General features: G+C 40.9%; 1 protein-coding gene across 1 annotated transcript in view; it reads left to right on the top strand.

Moving 5' to 3' along the window:
* LOC139952487 (transcription initiation factor TFIID subunit 2-like) overlaps positions 1 to 12583 on the top strand; it is a 33198-nt gene that overhangs the window by 4635 nt on the left and 15980 nt on the right. Inside the window, exons 5-14 of the mRNA XM_071951629.1 lie at positions 444 to 562; positions 1276 to 1373; positions 2155 to 2393; positions 2925 to 3027; positions 3544 to 3662; positions 4722 to 4935; positions 6380 to 6643; positions 7731 to 7823; positions 10266 to 10442; positions 11929 to 12038. Of these exons, the coding sequence (XP_071807730.1) occupies positions 444 to 562; positions 1276 to 1373; positions 2155 to 2393; positions 2925 to 3027; positions 3544 to 3662; positions 4722 to 4935; positions 6380 to 6643; positions 7731 to 7823; positions 10266 to 10442; positions 11929 to 12038 (1536 nt within the window). The remainder of the gene's footprint in view (positions 1 to 443; positions 563 to 1275; positions 1374 to 2154; positions 2394 to 2924; positions 3028 to 3543; positions 3663 to 4721; positions 4936 to 6379; positions 6644 to 7730; positions 7824 to 10265; positions 10443 to 11928; positions 12039 to 12583) is intronic.

The following is a 12583-nucleotide window of genomic DNA, read 5'->3' as shown; positions in this document are numbered from 1 at the left end:
TCTGAGCCAACTGTGCCTTTTCCTTTCTGCTCTGAGCCAACTGGGCCTTTTCCTTTCTGCTTTGAGCCAACTGGGCCTTTTCCTTTCTGCTCTGAGCCAACTGTGCCTTTTCCTTTCTGCTCTGAGCCAACTGTGCCTTTTCCTTTCTGCTCCGAGCCAACTGGGCCTTTTCCTTTCTGCTTTGAGCCAACTGGGACTTTTCCTTTCTGCTCTGAGCCAACTGTGCCTTTTCCTTTCTGCTTTGAGCCAAATGGGCCTTTTCCTTCCTGTTTTGAACCAATTGGGCCTTTTCCTTACTGCTCTGAGCCAACTGGGCCTTTTCCTTTCTTAAGCCATGAAAGTTGGCCCAGACCTGCATTACATGATGTACTAATCTTTCCAATAAATCTATGAATATTTGAAAATTAAATTTCCTTTAATAATAATGTTTGTTTTGTTTACAGGCGTAATCTTGATTTCTTCTCTGGATGTCACAGTACAGCCATGAACTCTGTTGACCCCGATCAGGCCAACGGAGAGTTATTGATTAAGATTCCTCAAGACGCCATGCATCTTGTCAATGGTAAGTAAAGTTACCTATAAGGGTTTTGGTACTTTTTGTAGGACACAAAACCGATGTCCACAGATTTACATTAAACTTACGCAGTTTGATGATAATGATAGTAGAAAGCTTCCCTTAAACTATTATGATAAGTGCTGTATTTTTTGAGAAATGAGTAAAATAATGTCACGAAAAAACGTTTTAACATGATTTAATAAATTTCGTCTCCTGAGACGAAACCTTCCCTTTAACCGAGCTGGGCTATCAACCCAGATCAACTGCCACCAGGGGCTCCTGGGGCTGATACAAGGTTACCCCAACACTCAGTAAGGATGTACAGGCATGGGTATCATCCACTAGGAGCCTGACTGTTGGAGCAAAATGCAATACCTTCCAACTTTTTTAAGGAAGCAATTAAGGTTAAGAGCACAAGTGACATGCTTAAGGGCACAAGTGACATGCTTAAGGGCACAAGTGACATGCTTAAGGGCACAAGTGTCATGACCAGGATTTGAACCCACACTCTATGGCTGACCACCCCAGCGCTTTGGTCCGGTGGACTAGACCACTCAACCAAGACACGCCACGCAGCAATATTTCCAAACGGACACCAACCTTTAACAATTTGAGAATCAATTCACGCATGAGAGTGACGCAGAGAGACACTCTTGTTGTACGAAAATAGTTTCCTCAGACGTGCAGAGAGTTGATTTGAATATTTTTATGTATTTCAGATCAGAAGATGTTACAAGTCAGCATAGAGTTTTCCTTGGAAAGACCCCAGGGTGGAATTCACTTTGTCGTCCCTGACACGGAAGGATCCATGGCAGAGGTGAGATTTTTCATGCGACTCAAATTAAAATTGAAAACCCTTAAAGGGAAAGTATAACTTTAGTTTTTGGAAGTATTGTTTTGAAGAAACAGGTTTACCAGCTAAAATTCCACAAAGTTTACATTGCTGTGACTGGTTCCCCACTAAATTTTTTGCTTAGAAAAGAAATTTGTTAAGCGGTATTTTCTACTAAACAGCTTTAAGAAATTGGGTGGTTAGGGAGGCCGTCTTTAACTAACCCCCATTTTCCGCCATAAACCGCCGGATCCCGTAACTCAGTGAACACTTACAAAAGGATTGCATAAATCATGAATATACCAGCGCCCAAGAGGTCATGCTCTGGCCGAAGGGCTCATTAAAACCCCAGTCCCTTGCTAGGGGGACTAACATCTGAATAAGCAATGGGACAACAAAAGAAGTTTGGGAGGTGTTGGGCTATTGTATACAGCGGATTAGGGCTTGTTCGGTGAAGCGAGCAGCCATGACAAAGCGGAGCAATCAAAGTGTTGGGTCTCAATTTCTAAAGATCTCTGCAGAAAGGTGCCGGTAATTGGTCTCTTTGTTGAAGCCACTGCCCCAGCCTGTTTGAGTAAAGCTCATGCTCGTGTGACGTAGTGTAGCTTTGTGAATTGACCTGTAGATAATAAGCACATTAAAGTGGTGAAGGAAAAACCGCCGGGATCGGGGGGTTTACCGCGGTAAATGGGGGTTAGTTAAAGACGGCCTCCCTTAAGAAGAAGAATTTATAAATATTTGTCTTCTCTTTTCTTTTTTTTTTTAGAGAGCTGCTCATATGTTCACTTACAGTCACGAGAACTCATCCCGTGCGTGGTTTCCATGCATCGATACCTACTCGGAACCCTGTACATGGAAGCTAGAGTTCACCGTTGATAAAGCCATGACGGCCGTAGCATCGGGGGATCTTGTGGAGACTGTGTACACTCTAGACATGAGGAAGAAAACCTTTCATTATATGCTCAATGTGCCAACCTCCGCGCCAAACATCGCATTCGCGGTGGGGTAAGTTTCTAATGCAGGGTTCTTTCATTTTCAGTGGTAGTTTTTGTTGAACAAAAGGATGATAATTGCTTTTGGATGTCGTGGTGACAGACCCCCTGCAGTCAGTACCAAGGTCCAAATTGTTGCTTTTGCAGTTTCTATTTTCAGAATTTCTTTGCAAGCTGTCCCGCATTAAATATACACATACTCATTATTTGCAACAATTTGACAGTATTTTTATCTTGGCCTTTTCATTTTACAAAGGGCACATCCAATGGAAAACCATTTGAAAGGGCACCGGGGCCATGACCAGGGCAGCAGAGGTCATTGCTTCTGTGTAATTCCAGGCCCGATTCAATGTTTACAGATGATTATCATTTCTCTTTTAAACTGCTACTACTCTGTTGGTATGTAACTACTCAAAGGCGCGTGTATCTGCTGCATGCCCAACAGTTTTTGCTTTTTCATGCTTCTGGCTTCCTTGTTATTTTACAAAACTAAACTGAAGTTTGTGCTTTAAATATCAAAAAGTTGTTCTTTGTTGTTTTTCAGGCCGTATGAGATTTTAGTCGATCCAGTGATGCCAGAGGTGACTCATTTCTGTCTACCTCAGCTGAAGCCTCTCCTTGAACACTCCACAGCATTTCTACATGAGGTGAGTTCAGACCATCAAGTGCTTCTCTGCAACCAGGAGAAGGAATATGAACCTCTGAGTGTAATTGACTGTGTGAGAGTTTGGGTTCTGTTCAGTCATGAATTATTATACATATATATGGTTCACTTAAAACACCTTACCCCATTTGAGACCATAGCTGCCGCAAATCATTGCAAGATTTTACCTACTTCCATTCATACAAGAGGGTCAACAAGGTGTAGAACAAAATAACATTTTTCAATGTACAGTTCTAAAAAGAAAACCATTTATTCCTCTCTTTTTTTAATGGTAAATCAACAGCTAAGCTTTGGACATGGTTGCCAGTCTGACAACCTAGCTTAGGAGTGAACAGTAACTAAAACAACGTGTTGACAACATCTAAACAGAAATTTGAAGGAAAAAAAAACTCTTGTAACCCATGATTTATCTTCACTTTGGATGAACTTGTTTAATGACAACTGCTACGTCATTCTGAAATGCATAATAATGTGGTTGTGATTTGATTTTTGTTGACAGGCATTTGATTACTTTGAGGAGTGTCTGGGTACCAGATATCCCTACAGTAACTACAAACAGGTGTTTGTAGATGAAGCGTATAGAGACTACTCCTCGTTCGCTACACTCTCTATTCTCAGGTAAGACAACGAGTGGCTACAAATACCCACAAGGACGCAGACCTGCTGTCGATTTCACCATGGCCACCGTGGCCAAGTGGTTAGACTGCAGGACTTGCACTCACAAGGTTGTGGGTTCGAATCCCTCAGCTAACCACTGATTTCACAATGACTAGAATAAATATTGTCGTCTAGTTACTGAATCAAAACTTCTTGATTTGTGTAATTCATTATCATAGACGTTAAACCACTGTTTGTATGAGAGAGATTGGCTGTTGCCAGCTTGGTGTTTATATCCCTTTGTGGGAGTTTGCCGAGTTCCCTAGATGGGAAGAGCATTTAAACAAACAAACCAAACTCTTCCTAACTTGGGATTTATCTTAGGACTTAGGACGGGTTAGTAAGTTTCATACCCATAGATGAAGCGTATAGAGACTACTCTTCAATCGCTACACTCTCTATTCTCAGGTAAGACAACAAGGGGCTACAAATATCCACCGAAACGCCGACCAAGTTTTTTCCCCAAACCTTGGCTTAGGCCCCATCTCCGGCTCTGGGCTTCAATAGACCGATCCATTAGGCTTTGCCCACGACGCACCTGTGAGCAAGAACACGTGCGCCTCTCAAATGCCTTTTTGCACAACTCTGCCGCGCACGCCAAGCATACGCGCGCGCATGTCGGACCTTATTTGTCGGACCTTCGTTGCGTTGTGATTGGTCAATACGCAATGGGGCGGAGCTTAATGGATCGGTCTATTGATGTTGGAAGCACTGTTGGAAAAGTACACTGCTCCAAAATTGCTGACAGAGCCATAGTGGGAGCCCAACTCGAGGTTTGGTAAAAGGCGCAGAGTCCAGTTATTTTAGCAATGGGCCAATAACCACACAATTGAACAAGACCAGCAGTCTTGTGTTTTTCTACAAATATAAAGATTTGGAGAAGTGACCAGGGCCGGGGTAATAATGTTTGAAGTGCTTTGAGATGCCCTTCGGGTGTGTTAAGCGCTATCAAAAGAAAAAGATTATTTTTATTTTTATAATCAATTTAGTTTATTCTCCGGCTTAACTTATTCCTTACAGCACCAATCTACTTCACTCGTCCCGCATCATCGATCAGACGTTCATGACCCGACGCTTCATGGCGCAGTCCCTAGCCGAGCAGTACTTTGGTTGTTTCGTCAGCTCACAGAGCTGGTCTGATTTATGGTTGCCTAAAGGTATCTCCAAGTATCTGACGGGTCTACTGCTGAAGAGGATGTTTGGGGTCAACGAGTATCGATATCATATACACAAGGTGAGACAGATATGTATTTGGTTTGCGGTAACACCATGTTTGTATCTACTTGCCAGGTAGAGTTTGTCTTAGAGAACTGTCTTTCTTTATTCTACTACCATAGAGTAGATTGTTCGGGGGTTCGAACAGTCGGACAAAATCTACTCCGCGGTAGTAGAATAAAGAAAGACAGTTCTCTAAGAACAAACTCTACCTGGCAGGTAGATAAACACATGGTGTTACCGCAAACTAAATATATATATAACAATTATTTATTATCTTAAATAGGGACTCGAAAGTCAAATTCAGTTTTGTGATGCACCAATTCTGTTATAAACAGAGTCTATGAAAGTCTCTAGCCTTACATTAAAATGGTGTTCAATGCCATCTTATGTTATACTCTTTCATAGCGAAGTTTGAAATGTGACGTCATCGAACATTAAAAATATATGGGTCTGTGCATTCCAAATAGGATTTTGTGAAAAAGTTAAATTCAATGCTGGTTTGATTGAATATCAACAAAATTCAGGAATAAGCTTATATTCTCTTTACAAAAACGTATAGACCATTTTGAAATGTGACGTCAACAAAAGGTTTTGAATTTTGACATAATTTATACTTGAATGGTATCAAACGCTGTCGCTTTTTACACCATTTTAATGTGAGGTTAGATACTTATAAGTTTGTATTCACCTTCATGAGGACTTCATCTGTTGGAAAATGGGTGGATCACAAAACTGAACTTGACCTTTGTGCCCTTTCTTAAGTCTAAACCAAGTGGAAGTGTCGTGGCCGAGTGGTTAATAGCACCAATTCAAACTCTGGTGTTTCTAATCAGCAGAGTGTGGGTTCAAGTCCCAGTCGCGTCACTTGTGTCCTTTAGCACGACACTTAACCATTTAACATCTCTTATATCGTTGCGGTACCCGTTGCCAAAACATAGGATTCGAACTGCCTCTCGCTGCCGGGCAACCTCGGTAGTCTAGTTGGTTCGAATCCCACCCGAGTAACATGCCTGTGATATTTTTTTTCATAGGACTCGGGGAAAGTACTGAGTATACAGTGCTAACACACATCGGTGTATGGGTAAAAAACCAAAATTAATATTCTTTATCCCCGATGCAAATTTAACATCTATTATACTTAACCATTGGTTTGTCCTTCGGGTTGGACGTAAAGCCAATGGTTCCGCGTGTTGTGTCACGCAAGTAAAGGGAACCCAGTGCTCTTATTGAAAAGAGAAGGGGGTTCCTGTGTTCCTGGTTCAATTGGCTGCATATTGCACCACAGCTCCTTGTAAACAACCATTACATTTTGCTTCATATTGTAGCTCCATACCTTGCAGGAAAAATACTGTGCGCTTGGATACGCCCTTTAGGGGTGTGATAAAGCGCTATATAAGAACCAATTATTATTAGTATTATTATTATTAACCACCCGCCACTTTTCACCTTTTTTTTTTCAGGAGTTAACCTCACTCTGTCAGTACGAGCAACAGATAGGAGGTGTCATCCTTCATTCCTATCCTCCAACAGCCCAAACCACCAGCACAGATGACACTGAGCCAGGTTCTACCAAACCCACCCCTAAGTCCGGGGAGAGCGGGGCGTATTTCTCCATCAAGAACCCTCACACGGTGTCTTGGAGATATCATGAGATGATGAGGGTTAAGGCACATCTCGTCATGAGGCTGATCGAGCTCAGGATTGGCCAAGATTTGCTTCTTCAGGTATGAAAACCTCTTGACATCGTCATCTTTCAAATTTTACCCACGAGGAGTATCAAATAAAATGACTTTTTTCTGCACTTTGAGTGTATGCAACTTTTCCTCAAGTCAGCTGATCTCCTCTTTTTATATTCTCATTTGTGCCACTTAAAGACACTGGACACTATTGGTAGTTGTCAAAGACCAGTCTCCTCACTTGCTGTATCTCAACATATGCATAAAATAACAAACCTGTGAAAATTTGAGCTCAATCGGCCATCGAAGTTGCAAGATAAAAATGAAAGAAAAAAACACCCTTGTCACACGAAGTTCTCAAATTCTAAATCTGAGGTCTCGAAATCAATATCGTGGAAAACTATTTCTTTCTCAAAAACTACATTACTTCAGAGGGAGCCGTTTCTCACACTGTTTTAAACTATCAACAGCTCCCCATTACTCATTACCAAGTAAGGTTTTATGCTAATAATTATTTTGAATAATTACCAAAAGAGTCCACTGCCTTTAAACTTGAAAAAAAAACACTACGAAACGATTGGAATTTGTTATTTCCTTTTTTTGGTTGAAGCAACAGTTGCATGCCTGACTTGTTACTAAGCTACACCCGTTTCAGACGAGCGTTCCAGAGTTGCGCCGAACCAAACTATTGAATTAAGAGCATTTATGAGCCAAACCTAATGTAAATGTTATGTTAGACAGTTTCGGAACAGAAAAAAATTAAAAGTTCACAGATTTACAAATAACTAACAGGGTTTACAGAAGGTAATGGTGAAAGACTTCTCTTGAAATATTATTCCATATAATGCTTTACTTTTTGAGAAAACATTAAAACAATATCAATTCTCGATATGGAGAGTAACAGATTTATTTTAAACACATGTCATGACTTGGCGAAATGTGCGGAAACAAGAGTGGGTTTTCCCGTTATTTTCTCCCGACTCCGATGACCAATTGAGCCTAAATTGTCAGAGGTTTGTTATTTTATATAGAAGTTGTGATACACGAAGTGTGGGCCTTTGCACAAAACTGTTTACCGATGTTGAGCGATTGCTTTAAATGCTAATGTTCTCCCGCTATGTTTTAAATTTACTAGGTGTTCAACAAGTTACTGTCTCTAGCTACTTCAGCTGCAACTCTTAAATTCATCACTAACTCCTGGGGTAACATGCTCCTGTCGACAAGTGGGGTGAGTTAAGACAAACAATTTTTTTGTGACCCAGTTAATTTTGAATTTCTCTTTGATCTTATATTGATTGCTAACTTGTTTTACGCAAAGTAGGCCCACCCATTGGACAAAACACCAATCCAGAGGTCGGTGATCTGTTACAGAGGGGCAGCAAACTTGTAATTTTTAAACTTGATACTTGTTTCAAAATTTGTAGCTTAATGGGATGCTGCAGTGAATAAAAATAAAACAGTTAATTTTGCTGTCATTTATTTCTGATATATGTATTGAAAACGTGTTTTGTTTATTCCCGACATATCTGACTTGCGTAATTAGTCATGCCCCCCCCTTTTGTGGATTGTTACCGCCCCTAGCATCGACGTCACGACGGGAATTCAAGCATATCGTCGGCAAAAAGCAGCCCTGATACTTCACGACGGCAACGACGGCAATTGCCGTCGTTGCCCCTACCGATTGCCGCAATGCCCTTCAAAAACCCAATTTTTCACGGCAATGATTGCCGTGCCCTTTTCTCATCATTGCCGCCGTGCCCTTCCTCCCGAAAACAAATCATATTCAACATTGTCAAAGTTCGAAAATAAGCTAAAAAGTCCCGATGTCTGTGTAAATTTCACGCAGCGAAATAGGCCCCAATTTCACGCACGTACGGCAGAGCAGCAGATTTCAGGCCGGTTAGTTGTTGTTCTTTGCGTGCGACAAAAAAATACTCGAAACATCGAACGCTAGAGGGCGTTTCGGAACAAAGAGATAGCGTGAGATTAAACGCCCTCTAGTGGTAAAATTATGCAAACCAATGCTAAGCGCCTTGAGACAAAGACTCGACGTGCTGTGCATGCTGGGATAGTGGTTTTCCCCATGCTTGGTACATGTGATGTACCATCATGTATAGCATAGTCGTAGCGCACCGCATGCATTTATTCTGTCAACATCGTGTCAAAATGGAGTAGTTACGTGGGAATTTTAGAGTCTCTACGAAAAACTGCACAACGTGCATGACCAGTAGTAGGATTACGTATGAACAAAATTATTTATTGTGTATTGTAAGTAGTTGTTCTTTATTTGGTTGAGTTAGATGAATGCTTTCTTTTTTCATTGGGTAACAGTTAGAAAATGGAAAAATTTGAAGAACTATTTTTAACAGGCAACTCAGAGGTTTTTTTTTTCAAACTGCCGTCGTGCCCATCGCAACTTTTTATGATTGCCGTGATGCCCTTCCAAATTTTTGAAAATTGCCTTGGTGCCCCAAATTTTTACAAAAAGTCAAGGCAAAACTGCCGTGCCCCTTAAAAGCCGAAGTATCAGGGCTGAAAAAGAGTCTGGTCCCTAACTACATGCGCCAAGGTACCAGGCCACACAGTGCACACGTCTCTATATGCACACAGCCAGGGGGCCCGACGGCTCGGGTTACCGACATGAGGTCACGTTTATGCAAATGAAGGCTCCCTTTTAGGGGCGGGGTGGGTTCCCCTAATCTCTTGAAAACCATTTTTAAAATACTTGCGCATTTAATAAAAAATATTAAAAAAAAAATTTCAGGTTTAAAAAGTCATGTTTAATCGTTTAAATGAATAAAAAAAAACACTGCAGCCACCCTTTAAATAAATGTGTCTACATTGAAACACTATTTTTATTGTTGTATATTTCTGGTAATGAAACTAAGGGTTCCTCACACGTGAACTACGTAAGTCACTGTAGGAGGAAGCTATAAATAAATAGTAAACTTGTGGCTACAACCATGTGTGAATCTCTTTTGTTCGAGTGTTAGCTCTGAGAGCAGAGGCGGTGTGGTATCGACGTTTCGAACAGTATACTCTGCTAGTCTTCAGGAAAATCACTTTAGCTCTCACGCATGAAGAAACCTGCAAACAAGGGTGCTTGATAATTATGTGACCAACACTTGGGTGAACCCCTTTTCTTCTACGATAAGTGTTCTAGGTTCTTTTACATGCACTGCCAATTGATGGGCAAAGCAATTATGGTAAAGCTTGCTTAAGGACACAAGTGTCACGACCGGGACTCGAACCCACACTCAGAGCTTGAGTCCGGTGCTCTTAACTGCTTGGCCTTATGGCACACTTTTGAGTCACTTTTGTCAATTCATTTTGTTGTAAATGAACAGGGCCCAATTTCATAGAGCTGCTAAGCACAACAATTTGCTTAGCATGAAATTTCTTCCTTGATAACCAACCAAATTTCCATGTGATTTTCAGGATAAGCAAACAAAAGCTGAATACCAGTAACAAGCACTATGCAACAAATGGAAATTTGGCTGGTAATCCTGTTTTTATCTAGGTAGAAATTTCACCCTTAGCAAATTTTTGTGCTTAGCAGCTCTCTGAAATTGGGCCCTGAATATTAAAGTATAAGTGTCAATTTCCAAACTTGTATTCCCAAAACTCACTGTTTTTTTCTTTTGTTTTTTTTTCTTTCTTTTATTCTCAGTTCTTGAAGTCATTATCAACTGTCTCCGGTAAGGATCTTTCGTTGTTCTTGGACCAATGGGTGTACCAAGGTGGGATTGTTCAATTCCATGGCAGCTTCAACTTCAACAGGAAAAGAAACATTGTGGAACTGGAGTTGAGACAAGACCCTGGACGGAAAGGAATTCTGAAATATGTGGTGAGTTGAGCAAGTCCAGGAATGCACATTTCACTCACTCACTCACTCTCAGACCGTCAAGCTAGGCGTTGGGGGGGGGGGGGGTACCACGGCAGTTGCCACAGTGCTCTGTCCTCTGTCATGCTTTAAGGGCAGCAATGTTTCGGCCTGTCCTGTCTCAAATGTTGTCAGACCAGGGGTGGATTGCACCAAGCGGTCTTAAACCGGTCTATGCGCTATAGCCGGCTAACTTGAGACGTCTTAGACAGTCTTTAATTATAGACCGATTGCAATAGCGCGGTCTATAACTATAGCCAGTCTTAAACCTTAGCCTGCTCTGAGCTGGCTTTAATCGGTCTTTGTTTTGGTTTTTAAAGATGGCGCTGCATTTGTGAGTTGTAGATGATTTGATACAAAGAGCTCTACGATGAGATTGTATTTTAGAAATAGATTACACCCATTACAGGCATAATGGTGGTGATACTTTGTATCGTAAATGTATGTTCCCAAGAGTAAAAATGATACAACTCACAGATTGGATATCCGATGATTCAAACCAAAGCAATAAGAACAATGCCATACCGCCAGTGCCTGCAGAAGTGCTAAGTATTATTGGACATTTGTTCGTATTGCATTACTTTTCGCCGACTTATCTAAGACCGGCTTATTGCAACAGGCTTAATGACTGACTAAGCTAAGACCGTCTAAGGCAGATAGCCAGCTATAACTGACTGGTCTTAGACTGCTGACTAAGACCGTTTTATTGCAATCTGCCCCAGGACTTCCTTTGTCCGCCTCTCTGTCGCTTGCCCTCAACAGTTCCTTGTAGGCTTGTATCTACTTTTGTCTGCATTGTTGTATCTGTTTTATGTCGGTTATTTTTCGGTTTAATATTATTTAGCCTATAATATTTTAATTGGTCTTGTTTTTTTGCCTGTTAGTTTTTATTGTTAGGCGCATTGAGGAATCTTTGATTCATAATAAGCCTTATAAATGCTGTTTATTATTATTATTATTATTTTGTACAGTGAGTCGTGACTGGACGCATGTCCATACTAGGCAAGCTTGCTGCGTTTCACTGTTGCAAGTAGTGGATCCTGAATGCATGCATTGGTGTGAATTTGCTGCTAAACAAAGTCGTTTGTCTCGCCAGCGGGCAACGTTGATTGATTGATTTGTCTCGTGCTCTTTGTATTAGAGAGACCTTTACCTAGGTGCGGCCATCTTGCTTTTTCGCCCATTTAACTCCAATGTACCCAAATTGAGGCTGGAAGAAGAAATAGTATGGTTTCTTTTTGTACAATGAATATTAGCCTCTCTTACTGTTTTTGGATACAGGGAACATGACCAAGATGGCTGCAACATGATAAAGGAGCCCTTGCTGTCCAACACATTGTTCCCACTTGACATCACACAGTGTAAAGTCAGACAGCCTTTGAGACACTTTCAGACACGCTTTTGAACTGAATATTATAGATATTATTATTGTTGTTATTTATCATTTTAGGGACCGCTGAAGGTAACGGTTCAAGAGTTAGACGGATCCTTTGAGCATACTCTACAAGTTGAAGATAACGTAACGAAAGGAGATATCACTTGTCATTCAAAGAGCAGAAGGTATTATAATAAAAAGATTCTGCCTTTTGATTGGTTTAGAGCACACCACATAATAAGTCTTAGTTTTACTAAACACCGCGTGAACGCAACGCACTATACATGCAGCAAATAAGGAACTAGTTATTTTGTTTACTTTACCAAATTGAAGCTTTGAGGTTAGAAACATAAGAAATATCAACTGAAATTAGGAAACATTTGTTTGTGCATGAAGTAAACATTGTTACCTGGAAAGTTTGGCACACATGTTTTCTCAACTGTACTGCCTTCTCAAAGGAAAACAAAGCTACAGAAGCCGATCAGAGCATACTGATCGAAACGTCAAATTGAAGCCAACGGTTCTTTTCAAAACCACTTTTCAAAATCTAATTCTGAGGTCTCGAAATCAAATTCGTGGAAAATTACTTTTTTTCACGGGAACTGTGTCACTTCGGAGGGAGCCGTTTCTCACAATGTTTTATACCAACAACCTCTCCCCATTCCTCGTTACCAAGTAAGGTTTTAAGCTAATAACTATTTTGAGTAATTAACAACAGTGTCCACTGCCT

The sequence above is a fragment of the Asterias amurensis genome, chromosome 20, assembly GCF_032118995.1.
Source record: "Asterias amurensis chromosome 20, ASM3211899v1".
Classification (NCBI taxonomy): Eukaryota; Metazoa; Echinodermata; class Asteroidea; order Forcipulatida; family Asteriidae; genus Asterias; species Asterias amurensis.
The sequence above is the reverse complement of the archived record's forward strand: the minus strand, read 5'-3'. Positions and strand labels throughout refer to the sequence as shown.